The sequence below is a fragment of the Panthera leo genome, chromosome C2 (genome assembly GCF_018350215.1).
Source record: "Panthera leo isolate Ple1 chromosome C2, P.leo_Ple1_pat1.1, whole genome shotgun sequence".
Taxonomy (NCBI): Eukaryota; Metazoa; Chordata; class Mammalia; order Carnivora; family Felidae; genus Panthera; species Panthera leo.
Window position 1 is genome coordinate 93,303,680 of NC_056687.1, and position 18,005 is coordinate 93,321,684.

The window sequence follows — 18,005 nt, forward strand, 5'->3', positions numbered from 1 at the left end:
TAAGGAGAGCACTTGTGATGAGCACTGAGTGTGGGATGTAAGTGATGAATCACTGAATTCTATTCCTGAAACCAATATTGCATTACGTATTAACTAACTAGAATTTAAATAAAAATTAAAAAAAAAAAAATACTGGCTCTAGGGTTTGTTCTGTGCCCTTGGGCATGTTACTTAACCTCGAAGTGCCTTAATTTCCTATTCTGAAAAATGAGGATAGTAATAATTCTTACTTCAAAGGATTAAATTAGTTAACACTTGTATAGCACTTAGAAGAATCCTTATGAGAACCTGGCTGGCTCAGAGTCAGGGGAGCATGCGACTCTTGATCCCAGGTTGTAAGTTTGAGACCCATGTTGGGTATAGAAATTACTTAAAAATAAAATCTTTAGGGGCGCCTGGGTGGCTCAGTTGGTGGAATGTCCCACCTCTTGATTTCAACTCAGGTCACGATCCCCGGGTTGTGGGATCAAGCCCCATGTTGGGCTCCACACTAAGCATGGAACCTGCTTGGGATTCGCCATCACCCCCCCCCCCAATGTCCCTCTATCCCTCTCCCGAACATGCACTCTCTCTAAAAGAAATTAAAAATAAATAAGATCTCAAAAAAAAAAAAAAAAAAAAAGAATCCTTAACAGACTGTTATACTGAGTAAGGAACTATTAACTTTATTTACCTATGTATTTAATATAAAGTACACAGGATATTTGGAAAACTGTGACACAAAAGAGAAAAAACTTAAAGCTCTGCCAATATAATCTAGTAGTCGTCTTTTAAGTATAAAAAACTGGGGGCGCCTGGCTGGCTCAGTCTATAGAGTATGAGACTCTTGATCTCAGGGTTATGAGTTTAAACCCCACACTGGGTATAATGCCTACTTTAAAAAAAAGTGTAAAAAAACTGTAAGATGGCTGTATATTTATATAAGAACATTGCTATCAGAAAGCAATGTAATCGGGGTGCTTGGGTGGCTCAATCGATTAAGTGTCCGTCCGACTCTTGATTTCAGCTCAGCTATGGTCTCACAGTTTGTGAGACATCCCTCACAGTCCTGGGGAATGTAATATTAAGCATGGTGACTATAGTTAACAATACTGTATTGCATATTTGAAAGTTGCTAACAGAGCAGATCTTAAAAGTTCTCATCACAAAGGAAAAAGAATTTGTGGGGTGTCTGGGTAGCTCAGTCAGTTAAGCATCTGGCTATTGGTTTCGGCTCGGGTCATGATCTCACAACTTCATGGGTTCAAGCCCCACATGGGACTCTATGCTGATGGTGCGGAGCCTGCTTGGGATTCTCTCTCTCCCTCTCTCTCTGTCCCTTCCCTGCTCACAGTCTCTCTCTCAAAAAATAAATAAATAAACTTTAAAAGAAAAAAGAATTTGTAATTATGTGTGGTGATAGATGTTAATTAAATTTATCATGGTGATCTCTTCATAATATATATGCATAGCAAACTATTATTTGTATAATAAAACTAATACAATGATATGTCAATTAGATCTCAATTTCCAAAAACAAAAACAAAAACAAAAAGCAAGATAGCATTAGGATTTAAGAGAACAGACTCTGAAGTTAGACAAACAAGTATTTAAATCCTAGATCCAACATTTATTAGATGACTGACTTGGGAAAAATTATTTAATTTCTGTGTGTAGCAGTTTCACATCTGTAAAATGTAGACAATAATACCAACTTCTTGATACTGCTCGCTACATGTGCCAGTACTTGATGGCCGGCTACATTTAAAAGAAGGAAAAAACTTCTATGTATAAAAAAAGACAAGAAAATACAACAGAATTTAAAATTTTGGGTGATAGGATTGTGGGTATTTTATACTCCTCTTTCCTTTACTCCTGATCTTACAAATGTTTGACAACATGTATTGGTTTCGTGGTAGAAAAGAACACAGGCTTTGAAAGTTTTAAATGTATGACAAACTTGAAATCAGCTAAAAAACAACTAATAGTTTAAATATCAGCAATCCAACTTTATAGAAGAAGCTTGAAGAATGTTACACATGAGAAAACTATAAAGAGTAACAATCATTTTCAAAGCCCCAGTGAATCAGAGAACATGATTTTCTCTATTGAGATTATGATCCTATACACATAACAAGTGTAACATTTTATATTAGAAGAGCACTTTAACACCCAGACGAACTAAATGAGTGACACAAATTCAAATTGATCCACAAATTAGTGTTAGGACACCAAGATGAAAACTTACTTGCCTTCCCATTCTACCTTTATGCCTGCCAGTGTTTCTTATAAAAGAAAAAATATAACAAAAACACTTTTTGAATATCCAGAAACCAAACTAGAATAAGATTAACCTAGGCTGAAACTCAATAGCTTTTTATGAAAGTAAAGACTCCTTCAGAGTCCCTTTAGATCTAGAAATAAGTGAAATATGATCATGGATTTTGATAAAGTACAAACGCAAGCATTTAAAATTGCATTTTTATTAACTTATAGATCGTTTATACTTTTGTTTATAATGTACAGTAAAATCAAAAGTAATATAATGTACTTGTTTGGAAACATTCTATAATATAGATCTTTTTATTGGAATATGAAATAACCATTCATATGGGTTGTTCTGAAGAGAAAACTGATCAATTTTGCTCAAGTACCAAGTAGAAAATAAAGTTTAACTACTTTTAAAAGTTCAGCTAAATCTGCCCCCAAATTACTTTACTATGACAGACTGGTACCTATAAATCATGGACCCTTCATCAAAGTAAAAATCATTAAGAGGATAGCATTGTCTTATGTGTTGGTTTTTTTTTTTTTATTTACCTGACTATAAACAGAGAAATGAACAAAATGGTCTCTAAGTCTCTTGCAGCTTCAGTTTTTCAAACAACTCAAAGCAAAACAAACAACTTGAGAGGAACAGTAGGAAAATAAGAAAAATACCACCAGCAACCACATATTTCTATAGAAAAAACTTCAAAAGGTTTAATTCCTTACTTCAGGATTAATCAAAATTAAAAAACAGACCAACAACAAATATTAATAAGGCACTGGAGCAAAGGGACATAAATGATTCAAAGGAATAAATGAGAGAATAAGAAGTTTTAGGTATAAAACTCATTTAGACAATCAATAGTACCTTAAAAAAACATCATATAAACACAATCCAAAAAGAATTACTACCAACCTAACATACACAAATTTACCTTTATCTTAGTGTGCACATCAAAGATATCAGGGATACTACCAAAAATAGTCTTAATCTCTTCTGGTGCAAGGATAGGCCCACCACGTTGTCCTTCCTCTTCCAATGGTACTTGAAATAACTAAAAGGTTAAAAAAAACCCACTAGTTTAGATAGGTTATAGGGAAAAAAGCAAACATATTGACAGTGAGGGGCGCCTAGATGGTTCAATTGGTTAAGTGTCTGACTTCGGCTCAGGTCATGATCTTGAGGTCCATGAATTAGAGCCCCACGCCTCAGAGCCTGGAGCCTACTTCAGATTCTGTGTCTCCCTCTCTCTCTGCCCCTCCCCCCCCTCGCATACACTCCCTTCCTCTCTCTCTCTCTCTCAAATATAAACATTAAAAAAACACTTAGAAAAAAACATATTGACAGTGATAAGAGAGAAGTTGATGGAAAAGAAAAAATTAAAAAAAGAAATCTCTCCCTAAATTTGAGAACTTTTTTCTCATAACATTTTCTATTTTATCCTATTTATTTATACATCTGTGTGTATATATATTATCATAAAATGTTATATTAGAATCTAATAATATGAAATTGCTAGTATAATACAAGAGTAATTTGCACTTTTCTTTCAAATTACTAAGGAAGAAAGCAATAAGCAATCAGTGATTTCCAGACATACGCTTAATAGAAATACTAAATGTTTTGACATTTAGAATTTCTGGGTCATCGGCTATACACATTTTTAACTTTACTGGAAGTTTGACAGTAGGTTGGAAACTAGTTTTTGTGTTGGTTTTCTGTGTCCACTGAGGCCTTGCGGTCTTTGGGGTAAAAGCTGGTTTTAGTACACAACTCCCTACTTAGATTTTGGCCTCTGAATATACCTCACTTCATTTAAAAAAAAATTTTTTTTAATATTTATTTTTGAGAGACAGAGAGAAACAGAGCACAAGTGGGGGAAGGGCAGAGGGAGAGTGGAGACACAGAATCCAAAGCAGGCTCCAGGCTCTGAGCTGTCAGCACAGAGCCCTACACAGGGCTCAAAATCACAACGGCGAGATCAAGACCTGAGCTGAAGTCCACTGCCCATCCAACTGAGCCACCCAGGCTCCCCATGAATATACCTCACTTTATTATCACCTTACTGATGTATTTAGAATAATAAAGGCTTTTGTTTTTTGATTTTTTTTTTTTTTTCTGATTTCAGTATTTTTATTGTTTCTAGTGGGTAGGGTTCATAATTGCAGAAATGGAAGGCCTGGAAAAATATATTTATTTAATATGTTTTTATGTATATAAGTATTTTGGGTGACTAAACTTATAGAAATGTAATTCTTAAAACCAGTAACAATTCATAATCTTCGTTTAAGTGTTTTGGTTTTTTTTTTAAAGATTTTATTTTTAAGTAACCTCTACATCCAACATGGGGGTCGAACTCACAACCCTGAGACCAGAAGTCACATGCTCTACCGACTGAGTCAGCCAGATGCCCCCATAATTTTCATGTAGTTCTTTACTACTCTCTTTTATTTTATTTATTATTATTATTATTTTTTTACTTCTGCTCCTCCTGGCCTTTGTGTTATTGTCATTCTTTTTATTTCCACGTATGTTAAGAACCCAACAATACATTACTACTTTTACTTTAGTTATTTGACTTTTTAAAATTTTACTTTTTACTTTAAAACCTCCCAGTAGTCTTAAGACATGTTAAACTATACAAAACGGTTCTCCGTACTTGCTTTAAGCCTCCATAAAAAATTAGATAGCCAAACACTTCTGATTCTACCTTTCCAACATTTCTCAAATTTGTCCTATTTTCATTTTCACTGAAAGAAGTCCAAGTCCTCAAAATCTCTAACCAAGACTGCTGAAATAACCTCCAAATTAGTCTTGTCTCCATAATTTCCCCTCTTCAGTACCTAAGTGAAACAAGTTATCTTCCAAAAATGCAAGTCAGATACCATCTTCCCCTTCCCATCAAAAATTCTTCTCTATATTACATATAACACTATACAAAGGCCTTCTCTAGTCTGGCATAGACAGCCTGACCTCAGCTCTCACTGTATCCACACCCTACCCCTTGCACCTTAGTTCCCTTAAATCACCCTAAACACTAATCCCCTAGACTAGTCATTATACCTTGAATGTTGTATACATCTTCAATTGTCTATATTATTTGCACAATCTCAAATACACTCCCTACCCATATTTTTTACATGTACTAATCATACTCCTACTTCAAAATTCACTTCAATTTTTATCTTCTTTATGATACTTTTTCCAATGTTCAACCCACCAAACTTCCAACCCAACACCTTCCCTAAGCTCATAAAAGTAAAACTCCCACCTCACAAATCTCCAAATACCTTAACTAAACCTCCCTCATGATGTTCATACCCTTTTACTCAGTATTATAATTAGGTATGTATGTTTTATCTCCTCTTCCAATGTAAGCTCCTTTAAAACAGCAATCTTCTTTGACACTTGGGAAACTAATTTATATTAATAGGCACCCAAGTATTATATGAAATACATAAAGAAGCTTCTGGGGCTAAATTATTCCAAATCCAATTTCAAAAAAAAGGAAGGAAAACATCAGTCCTAAAATAAAGACTGAAGAGAACATTATTATGAATTTAGATCACAATCTTTTAAATAAAATCTTAGGTGAGTTTATAGTAAGCATAGTGGTATGAAATGATGTAAGTCTAATAATTCTAAGGGCCTTTTTAAGGCATTTTAGCAAAGTTAATTGATATGCAAATTAGAATTCTGAAACTCCAGTGCATTTACCATGGTCTGAAAGGATTTACATTTCTGGGTAATAAATGCTACCAAAGTACATGAACAGTGTATGCCAACGGGATTTTCTGCTACTCGACTACATTTTGGCTGACTATAAAAACTTCAACAAGAAACTCATCCAGAATGATTTCCCTTGAGGAAGAAGAGCACAGCTGACTTAAAACAAGTAAAGTATAATACAGCAAAGGGCCTCATAAACCCTTGACTGCTGCTAAACAAATTAACTGTGAAGAATAACCTCTCCATGAATAGCAAGAAAGAAGTCTTTCCATTTCTTATCCATGCATTTTATCAGTGGTACAAGCAACTAAAGGCTATTATATTGAACCCTAATGAGTTATATTAAGAATTCAAATAGAGGTCAGTTAAAAATTAACCCCAATCAGAAGCTCCCTATTATTTTTCTATTCAGAGACAAGCATGATGGTATCAACTTTATTTTTCTGACAATCTCCTTCATTACCTAAAACAAATCTATTACCTCTTTCTGCAGATGCCAAAATAATATCCTATTATTGTATTTCAGAACCTTGAATTTCAGTTTTTTCTTTAATATCATCTTCAGTCTCACCCTAGAAGGATCCATTAGAATTGTTCTTCTTCAGCAATAACTTCATAGTACATTTTAATGATAAGCAAGGAATTAATATTTATGACTAACCACTACATACTTTAAGAAACTTGACACATGAGGGGGGCCTGGGTGGCTCAGCCCGTTAAGTGTTTGACTTCAGCTCAGGGCATGATCTCACGGCTCAGTAGTTCGAGCCCTGCGTCAGGCTCTGTGCTGACAGCTCAGAGCCTGGAGCCTGCTTCGGTTTCTGTGTCTCCCTCACTCTCTGCCTCCCAACCCCCCGCTTGTGCTCTGTCTCTCAAAAATAACTAAACATTAAAAAAATTAAAAAAGAAAAAAAATAAACTTGACACATGAAAGGATTACTGAAAAAAAAATTACATTCATATTGTTATGCTTCATTGCTATTGCTTTTCACATATATACAGTATGACTCCTAGAATGCACACTTTCAGAAAAAGTTATCTACCACATCTGCGTATGAATATAAATGCAGTATCCTGACAGCGAACATGCAAAGTTCTGCATTGAATAAAAGTTAGTTCTCTCCAAGATTATCTACTGAGGATCCTTCTCTTTTTAAAGTCACTATAAAAAATGGTGCTATTTCTATATGAATAAAAGCTACTATTACAGTTATGGTATTTCCCTAATAGCAGATTTTCATCATACATTTTCATTTTTAGTATCTATGTTCAAATTCTATGCTTATATAATTTGCTTGCAAGAAATAACACTTCTCAGATTTTTTAGTTATGAACACTGGAACAGGGATCATTTTGCACCAAACTCTTACCTGAATAATTGTGGCCAATATATTTACATAATTACTTTCAGTCTGATAAAGCTCTTTTGCAACTTGCCACCTGGCTGACTGCTTTGAAGGAACCGGAGTGGAATTTTTAGAAGACTTAGTACAAGATTTTGGTGTTTCTAAAAGGTAAAAAGGAAGAAAGATTTAATGAAAACCAGATACAAGTACCAGATACTGTGCAGATTTAACAACAAAAAAAGGGGTAAAGATATCCACTCTTAGAAATATACCCATTTAGATTTTCATTAAAGTAAAATTTCTTTACAGGATAAAGCCAGAAAAAAATAATGGTCCAAAGTATCAATGACTCCAAATTGACAGATTTGGCCTGTCATTATACTAAATAATGGCCTGTACTCTTCAAAAACGTTGAAGTCATTAAAAACAGAGAAAGTTGAGGAACTATTCCAGATTAGAAGAGACTAGAGAGAGATAACAACTTTCTCTATGATCCTGGATTGAGTCTTAGACCAGGGAAAAAAAAAAGGAACTTTATTCTTTTCCTAAAAAGGATATGAGTGGAACAACTAATAAAAATTAAGAGTAGGTCATACATAGTATTAACGTCAATTTCCTAATTACAATACGTGTATTATAGTGGTACAAGAAATGTCTATTTTAGGAAATACACATTTAAGTATTTAGAAATAAAGGGTCATCGTATCTGCAACTTAATCTCAAACGGTGCAGACATAAAAAATATGTGTGTATATAGAAAGAGAGAGAGAATGAATGAATGAATGCTAACACAATCATGGCAGAATATTTCCATTTGGGAAAGAAATCTGAGTAGAGTACTAGAATCTTTGTACTATTTTTGTAGCTTTTTGCAATCTAAAATATTTCAAAATAAAAAGCTCAAATAAAATAAAATTTAAAACTCCATAAAAATATTTAAGTTAAAAGATAAAGAGGTTGTTATGATTACACAGTAACAGAAAACTTATCACATATATATGCAGGAAGCCTTCCTCAAAAAACCCAACATCACTGCAAATTCTTCATTAGTTCTTAACATAATATGAAAACACCTAGTCCAACACAAAATGGGAGGACACATTAGTATTTTTTATACATATTTCAAAAAACATGATACTTCATAAAAGCTTTATATACACTTTCTTACTATCAGTTATGATTAAAATACTTTAACATTATGTACAGAATCTCCTAATAGCAAGTTTTTCAATAAGAAAACTAATGTATAACATACAATAGAATGACATGGAAAAAAACAATATAGTCCCAGTATATTAACTTTACTCAATGATAATTTTAAATATTATTAATACAATGGTGTGTACTATGGAACTTTGAATGTTTTTTAAAGCTAGTAGACTTCAAAGATTCTCCCACTTGCCATATGTTATTTCAGGCTGCTCTCAACAGATCCAAGAGCTTCTGCCATTACATATTTCAGGAGGAAGAAACTGACATACATTGATCTAATTTAATTATTGTGTGTAGGCAGTGATCTACAAACTGGGCATTCTCCTATACAGAGTACCTAATATATTAGTACAACTGTCATGTCTGGGTTTTTTTAGTGGTTCATTTTCTTCTCCTGTTCCTTCAACTGCATATTCAAGCTTCAGCCGTATATGATCAGCTCTTACCATCCCATGCCCAGTATGTCCATCATGATTATGGAACCAGTAAATTCTGACATATGTATCTAATCATAATCCTCTACCCAAGCACCAAGTTCAATTTTTCCAAATACCCACTGGACATTTGTACCTCAATTTTACCTGGATATTCTCTAAAACTGCACTATCTTCCTCCAAAATATAGACTTCCTGTTTTTGCTAAGGTAACATTTCTCCTATTTTAATACTTTGCCATCATCCCTTATTCTCTTCCTGTCACTCCATTCCATCAATATCTCCACTTTTCTTTCCAACCATCAGTAACCCTGACTCAGGACCTTATCACCTTGTGGCCCAAGCCACTATAGATTACTTCATGGTCTGGCCATCTCTAAACTGTCTTCCTTTGAATCATTTTTCAGAATAATTCACTACAAATTACCTACTCAACCAATGACTCTACTGCTCAATAGCTTAAGTTCCTCGTTAATGACAATATGCAGTTCAGACCTGCCAGTCTGATTTTAAAGTCCTCTAATATTAGGCCCCAACTAACCTTTCTAATTTAACTATTACTCCTCCATACTACAAGTCAACTAATCTCTTCACTATTCCTAAAAAACGAATTTGTATACTGTTATCTGTATTCTTACTCATCTTACTTCTCAACTCCACCTTGGTTTTCTGGGCCTACCCTAAATTGACACTCAATTCCTTCCATGAATATTTAGTGAGGCACTGTTCTTGTTTTCTTAAAGCTTACATTCTGGTGAGGCAAATAAAATAAACAAAAAATATAGTTTCTAACAGTAAAAACTACTACTAAAGACAACAACCACATAATGGGTTGGTGAGAAGTACTCAAACAGGGATGTAACTTTGTAGAAAACCCAACAAGATTTCTTTAAAGCAAAGAGGGCAAGTATAAAGTTCCTGAGGTATGAATGTAGTGGGAATATCTGAAGAATAACAAAGATAGTGTGACGGAAACTTAAAATATTACAGGAGAGCAGGGTATCCTATGAGGTTGGAGGTAAGTGAGGAAGGATCACATAGGAACTTGGAAGCTACGGTAATAAAAAGCCACTGTATGACTTCTAGCAGAGAAGTGGCATATGTATTTTAGAAACCTAAGTGCTGCATGCAGAAAGGCAAAATTGGGGGTGCCTGGCTGGTTCAGTCGGAAAAGCATACAACTCTTGACCTCAGGGTTGTGTGTTTAATCCCCAGGATAGGTGTAGAGATTACTTAGATAAATAAACTAACTTTAAAAAAAAGAAGGGGCACCCAGGTGGCTCAGTTGGTCAAGTGTCCAACTTTTGATTGTGGCTCAGGTCATGATCTCACAGTTTTGTGGGTTCGAGCCCCATGTCGGGCTCCATGCTGATGGTGTGGAGCCTGCTTGGGATTCTCTGTCTCCCTCTCTGTCCCTCCCCTACCTGTGCTGACTCTGTCTCTCTCAAAACAAATAAATAAATAAACTTAAAATTAGAAAGAAAGAAAGAAAGAAAGAAAGAAAGAAAGAAAGAAAGAAAGAAAGAAAGAAAAAAGGAAAGGGGGCACCTGGGTGGCCCAGTTGGTTAAATGTCCGACTTTGGCTCGGGTCATGATCTTGTGGTTCATGAGTTCGAGTCCCATGTCAGGCTCTGTGCTGACAGCTCAGAGACTGGAGCCTGCTTCAGATTCTGTATTGCCCTCTCTCTCTCTGCCCCTCCCCCACTCATGCTTTGTCCCTCCCTTCCTCCCCCCCTCAAAAATAAACATTAACAAAATAATAATAATAATGAATAATAAATAAAAAGGCAAAAATGAATAGAGAGAGACCATTTAGGAGACCAAAATAATTGTCTAAGAGAGATCCATTTTATAGAAAAGGCTGATAAAGGAAGGGTGGCAAAGGAATAGAGTTGAGAGTGGTAGAGAAAATCAAAACCAAGAGTTCTAATTTGATTAAGTTTAAGAAGTGTATTAGGCATGGACAAGTAGGAATAGGTATTAAGAAGGCAGTTGGACAGAGAAGATGACAAATTAGGGAGTCAAGAGCATATGAATGTTTCTAAAGCCATGGAATTAAAAATGAGACCATTTAGGAAGAATACAATAGAGAAGAAATGACTCAGAAATAACATTCAATAGTTAGAGGTGGAGAAGTTAGGCAAAAGAGAACAAGAAATGACGTACAAAATCTAAGAGAAAACTATCTCTGGGAAGAAATAGCTGTTCACGTGTTCAATGTTGCTGACTGCATAAAAAAGGTCAGTCTCCTCAGTAAGAGCAATTTCATGCAGTAGGGACTTAAGTTCAATTGGAATGGGTTAAAAAGACAATGAAAGGCAAGGAAGTGACACAATAGATCAAGGTAATTCTTTGAAGAGTACTCCTATAAAAGGAAAGAGAGAAATGAGATAGTAAATAGAGTCATGGGGTTAAGGGAAGGCTTTGATTGCTTCTTAAGTGTAAAAAACACAACATATTTATGTGCAGATTGAAAACCAAAAATAGAGAGAAAAACTGATGACCAAGAGAGAAGAGTTAATTATAGGGCTAGCTTTCTTCTATCATTTGAGACAAACTGAACTTACCTTACAGTGATTTAATTGTACCTATTTTCTCCATAATTCATGTGACACCTTCTGTGATCTTTTTTTTGCTAGTTAAGAATTTGCTCTTTGAACAGCTCTATCATTTTCTACAGTAATATACAAATAAAATATAGAAAGCACTTAGCATATAGTAAGCAATCATTACATGGAAGCATTTTTATGTGCCTTTTCTCCTCAGCAAGAACAACAGCAATAAAAGGTAGAACCTTTCATGTTCACTGTAGTAGTGATTTACCTATACTCTAATAATTATTCCATTCTGCTAAACTGTAATCATCAATTTTTTAAAATGTGAATTACCTCCATAGTTAATGCTAGACTCTGGTGTGTTGGAGATATCTAGGAGTGACCCTATAGAAAGCGAATGTTCAGCTGACGGGCGCTTACGGGGAGGAAAAGGTGACATGTCTGTCTCTCTCGAAAGCTGAGCAAGTGTCTCTTTTAAACGACGTCTTTTGCGATTGCTGTTTGGGGTATTTAGAGAAAGCAGTGACACTGATTTCTTGAGCTCAGGAGTATTAGCCTGCAATCAAAAGCACAAAAGCTCTATTTTACTTCCTTGGTTCTATACTGAGACAGGAACAGACGAAAAATGTATTTACAAGTTTGACAAAACCTGGATTTTGCACAATGATTTTACAACTATACACTCTGCCAGGTAATTCAGAAGATTCATAAAACATAATAGTCAAGGGACCACTGTAATTGCCTAACCCCAAGCACCTCATTCTGTTTCTTCATAGCTCTATCACCATTACGTATTCATCTGTAAGCTTGTTTACTGTCTAGTCCCCTGTTAGGCCATAAACTCTGGAGGGCAGGGACCATTCATATTTTTTTCACTGTATCCTTAGCATTTAGCACAGTGCCTGGACATATTGCTCTCCAATATTTGCCAAATAACACTTGACTTTAAAAGCTCTCTCTTGATATTTTAAGCACAGATTTTAAACTTTACGTTAAAAACCTTGAGAACAAAAGAGTCAGAAGACAATATAGTACCTATTTAGATTTTATAGAAACATAATAAATCTGTACCTTGTCTTCAATATTCCATTCAAATTAAATCTCCAAATAAAGAAAATCTTCCCTTCATGTTTTGGTGAATGATACCACTTTTCACCAATCTAGGACGAAGGCTGCATTTTCCTTGCTTACAATCTGCTATCAGAGTCATTTTTTTAATGACATCTCTCCCCTTAATATTCTTCAATGGCTCCCAATACTCCTTACCTAGTATATTCTTCACCAGTTCCCAATCCTTAATATTATTCAATGGCTCCCAATACTTCCCAAATTCTTTAACATATTATAAACTCCTTGATTCTGCCTACATCATAAGCTATATTTTTTGGCCTTTCCCACAGTTTTCTAAAGCCATAGTAAACTAAACTACTTGCTTTTTCAAGCTTAACACCATCTCCCACCTGCTATCTAACCTGAATGTCTGTACAAGTTTAACTTAGTAAGTTGACTAAACACTTACTTGCTCTTTTCAGTCCCTCCTGAGTCTCTCAGAGTGAGGTTAAAATAATTACTCAACTATAGTACATATTCTGCACTGTAACTGTTTGTATATCCATCTTTTCCTTAAGATTCTAAGTTTCTAAAGATAGGATTGTTATTGTTCATAATGGTATCACTAAGAAGTAGCACAGAATGACATAGATTAGATTAAAAGATCTACTGCATTGAAGTTTTACTTAAAGCTACACAGCCTATTACTCAATATCCAATTATCCAATTATTCTGAAACTCCTAAACATGACATAAAAGATGACTGGTATGCCAATTATATGCTCTTTTCAGACAGAAGTGTTATCTTTATATCACCAAATTCACAGAGCAAATGACTAAGGGACAAAAAAAGCATACCTTTTCATATAAATACATAGTTTCTCCAGCTCGGGCATCCATTTGAATGCTTCCCCAGAACCACTAGGTGAGAGACAAAAAAAAAAAAATTTTAATTAAGATTTTACCTTCTCAGAAAAGCTATTAGGTGAGGCACCTGAGTGGCTGAGTGGGTTAAGCATCCAGCTCTTGATTTCAGCTCAGGTCATAATCTCACAGTTTGTGAAATTGAGCCCCACGTCAGATTCCACACCAACAGTGCAGAGGCTGCTTGCAATCCTCTCTCTCTCTCTCTCTCTCTCTCTCCCCCCGTGCTTGAGCTCTCTCACTCTCTCAAAACAAATGAGTATATAAACATTAAAAAAAAAAAAAAAAAAAAAAGAGGGGAGCCTGGGTGGCTCAGTCAGTTAAGCATCTGACTTCAACTCAGGTCACAATCTTGCAGTCCATGAATTTGAGCCCCGCATCGTGCTCTGTGCTGACAAGCTTGGAGCCTGGAGCCTGCTTTGGATTCTGTATCTCCCTCTCTCTCTGCCCCTCCCCTGCTAGTACTCAGTCTGTCTGTCTCTCTCTCAAAAATAAATAAAATGGAGGAGAAGGGGGGAGGGGAGGGGGGAGGGGAAGGGGAGGGGGAGGAGGAGGAGGAGACGAAGAAGGCGAAGAAGGCAAAGACAACAACGAAGACGACGGGAGGAGGAGACGGAGGAGGAGACGGAGGAGGAGACGGAGGAGGAGACGGAGGAGACGACGAAGAAGAAGGGGCTCCTGGGTGGCTCAGTGGATTAAGCGACTGACTTCCGCTCAGGTCATGATCTCACAGGTCGTGGGTTTCAGACCTGCATCAGGCTCTATGCTGGCAGCTCCAAGCATGGAGGCTCCTTCAGATTGTGTGCTTCCCTCTGTCAACCTCTCCCCCTCTTGCACTCTGCCTATCTCTCAAAACTAAATAAACGTTAAAAAACAAAAAAGGAAAAGAAAAGAGAAACTATTAGTAGTATCTTTCAAAAACCCATCTTAGGGCACCTAGCTGGCTCAGTTGTTGAGCATGCAACTCTTAATCTCAGGGTCCTGAGTTCAAACCCCACACTGATGTGAAGCCTACTTAAAATAACAAAATTAAAATAAAAGTCTATTAAAAAATAAAACTATAGAGTTTTATTATTATATTTATTATAATTATTCTACAATTACTTGCCTCCTGCTTGACAACATAAAGTTTCTTTGAAGGTTCAAATGGAAGTTCTTTTACTATATTCTCTTCAACTATAAGGTGAGTGCATCTTTCATCTCCAACAGGTAAACAGTTACCTCCTAAAAAGAAATGCATACAAGCATAAATAAGCTTAACTATTTATCTCCAAACCTGAATTTTTAGAGAGGCATATTCACCAGGAGGGAATTAAGCAAGAGTGGGGAAGAAAATACAAAAATATAACTTTTAAATTATACTAAATTCTACCTTGCATCTCAGTCATTTCTTCCATATTGGTTTTTTCTTCATCTGAAAATCCCAGGAAACTTAAAATGCAATCTTGAAATGGAGGAACTTTAAATTCATTTCTGAAGTCATCAACTGATGCACAGAAATCCCTAAAAACAAAATATACCTTTCTAAAACCAGCTTAACTTAAATGTTAATTTATAAATCTATAATAATTCTTAAAGTTTTAGTGTAATCCATATGTCAAAAATATTTTACATGTGGTCCTGAAATGTTCATAAAAACATCAGTTTAAAAAAAAAAACAAACAAATTGATGTGTTCTCAGTCATCTCAGAGTAACTTCTGACAAAATTTGATCACGAGTAGTCTTTACAAGATTCAACTCACTGCTTTGGACATGAAATTTTCTGTGTTCCAGGGGTTTACTATGGTTTCATGAAATATTAAATAATGATGAAGTAGAATAGCAAGGAATTACGAGGTCAGAGAGCTTAACATGATTATGAAGTGCAATCACCACTTAGAATGTTACCAGATAAACATAAAAAACATAACATGATCTAAATACCCAGACGCATGAAACTATTATCAAGAGAAACAAAAGCAAAAATGAATTATTAGGACTTTATCAACATAGAAAGCTGCACGGCAAAGGGAACAATCAACAAAACTAAAAGGCCATCTATAGAATGGGAGAAGATATTTACAAATGACAGATCTGATAAAGGGCTAGAATCCAAACTCTAAAAAGAATTTATCAGGGTGCCTGGGTGGCTTAGTCGGTTAAGCGTCCAACTTCAGCTCAAGTCATGATCTCACAGTTCATGGGTTCGAGCCCCATGTCCAGCTCTATGCTGACAGTTTCAGAGCCTGGAGCCTGCTTCATATTCTCTGTCTCTCTCTCTCTCTCTCTCTCCCCCCTTCCCCCACTCGCACTCTCTCTCTTCAAAATAAACACTAAAAAATTTTAAAAAATTGGTCAAACTCAACACACAAAAAATAAATACTCCAGTTAAGAAATGGGCAAAAGACATGAATAGGCACTTCTCCAAAGACATGGCTAACAGATACACTCATCATCAAGGAAATACAAATCAAAACCACAATGAGATACCACCTCATACCTGTCAGAATGGCTAAAATTAACAACTCAGGAAACAACAGATGTTGGCAAAAACGCAGAGAAAGACGAACTTTCTTAGTAAGCTGTTGATGGGAATCCAAACTGGTGTAGCCACTGTGGAAAATGGGTGTGGAGTTTCCTCAGAAAGTTAAAGATAGAACTACACTACAACCCAGGAATTGCACTACTAGGTATTTATCCAAAGGATACAAAAAAACTGATTTGAAGGGGCACATTCACCCCAATGTAAACATATAGCAACACTGTCAACAATAGACAAATTATGGAAAGAGCCCATATGTCCATCAACTGATGAATGGATAAAGATGTAGTGTCAAATGGAATATTACCCATGAAAAAGAATGAAATCTTGCCATTTGCAACAACGTGGATGGAACTAGAGTGTATTATGCTAAGTGAAATAAGTCAGTCACAGAAAGACAAATACCATATGATTTCACTCATATGTGGAATTTAAGAAACATAACAGATGAACATAGGGGAAGGGAAGGAAAAATAAAATAAGATAAAAACAGAGGCAAACCATAAGAGACTCTTAACTACAGAAAGGGTTACTGGAGGGGCGATGGGTCCAGGGATGGACTAAATCGATATTGGGCATTAAGTAGGGCACTTGTCGTGATGAGCACTGGGTTTTATATACTCGTAAGTGATGAATAACTAAATTCTACTCCTAAAACCAATAATACACTATATGTTAACTAACTTGAATTTAAATAACATCTTGGGGGGAAAAAAAGAATGCTAATGATAATCAGGGTGCCTGGGTGGCTCAGTCAGTTAATCATCCGACTCCACTTCAGGTCATGATCTCACAGTCCGTGAGTTCGAGCCCCGTGTCAGGCTTTGTGCTGACAGCTCAGAGCCTGGAGCCTGCTTCAGATTCTGTGTCTCCCTCTCTCTCTGCCCCCCCTGCTCATGCTCTATTTCTCTGTCTCAAAAATAAATAAAAAAACATTAAAAAAAAAAATTGAAAAAAAAGAATGCTGGGGCACCTGGGTGGCGCAGTCGGTTAAGCGTTCGACTTCAGCCAGGTCACGATCTCGCGGTCCGTGAGTTCGAGCCCCGCGTCAGGCTCTGGGCTGATGGCTTGGAGCCTGGAGCCTGTTTCTGATTCTGTGTCTCCCTCTCTCTCTGCCCCTCCCCCATTCATGCTCTCTCTCTGTCCCAAAAATAAAATTAAAAACGTTGAAAAATAAAAAATTTAAAAAAAAAAAAAAAAAAAAAAAAAAAAGAATGCTAATGATAATCACAATTATTTCACAAGGTAAAGTCAAAAGGTACCACAGATGTCTTTCAATTTTTTATAATTTTTTTATAACTATGTTCCTCCTAGACTTTATTCCTTAGGCCACCCAAAGACTGAATTCATTTTGTCTATACTAGCTATGAATTTAGGGTTTGAGGCACATAGGTTTACCTTAATAATATATTTAATTCTAACAATAAACTACCGAATTTCTAAATACTTACTGTTCATTCCGCCTTTCCCAAGCTTTATAAATCCATTCTGGCTTCATAATTGGAGTGCCCAGACTCACAGCAATCTAAAAATATAGAGCATTAATTATGATAAATTTTCACCCTAAATAACTGCATTGATGGAAGTTCTAAGCAATTTTATACATACTTTTTTTAGAGCTTTAGATTATTCATCTACTTTATGACAAAATATAAATAAAAATCAACAAAAAATTGTCTTTCAATTGTACAACTTAGGTTAAAATAATTTAGAACAAGTTCCATGCTGTCTAAACCATTTCCTTATTTTAAATAAATACAACTCTGAAGTCAAGTTTATTTTACTACATTTCTATTTCTCCTTTCTCTGTGTTTCCTTTCTCTGGGTTTCCTCCTTTTGGAAGTACTGACCCCCAAGACAACACAACAGAGGAAAATATCTAATTAAGTCACTAAAAACTGAGATATGAATTGAAAAGTATACCTCCCAAGAATTCGTTATTACCCCAAAATTACCGTTTGTTACATAAATACACTGATGGAGGG

General features: G+C 35.6%; 1 protein-coding gene across 13 annotated transcripts in view; it reads right to left on the reverse strand.

Moving 5' to 3' along the window:
• Positions 1-18,005, reverse strand: part of ECT2 (epithelial cell transforming 2) — a 64,890-nt gene that overhangs the window by 35,609 nt on the left and 11,276 nt on the right. For 11 of the 13 annotated variants that reach the window (XR_006207389.1, XR_006207392.1, XR_006207391.1 and 8 more), the window contains 7 exons: positions 17,472-17,545; positions 14,871-15,001; positions 14,607-14,722; positions 13,433-13,495; positions 11,858-12,080; positions 7,348-7,484; positions 3,183-3,302 (listed from right to left, as the gene is read on the reverse strand). Coding sequence is in view for 5 of the 13 variants with exons in the window: in XM_042956155.1 (XP_042812089.1) it covers positions 3,183-3,302; positions 7,348-7,484; positions 11,858-12,080; positions 13,433-13,495; positions 14,607-14,722; positions 14,871-15,001; positions 17,472-17,545 (864 nt within the window). In the remaining 8 variants the exon portion in view is untranslated. The remainder of the gene's footprint in view (positions 1-3,182; positions 3,303-7,347; positions 7,485-11,857; positions 12,081-13,432; positions 13,496-14,606; positions 14,723-14,870; positions 15,002-17,471; positions 17,546-18,005) is intronic. The other 2 variants (XR_006207394.1, XM_042956158.1) reach the window with 1 other exon arrangement.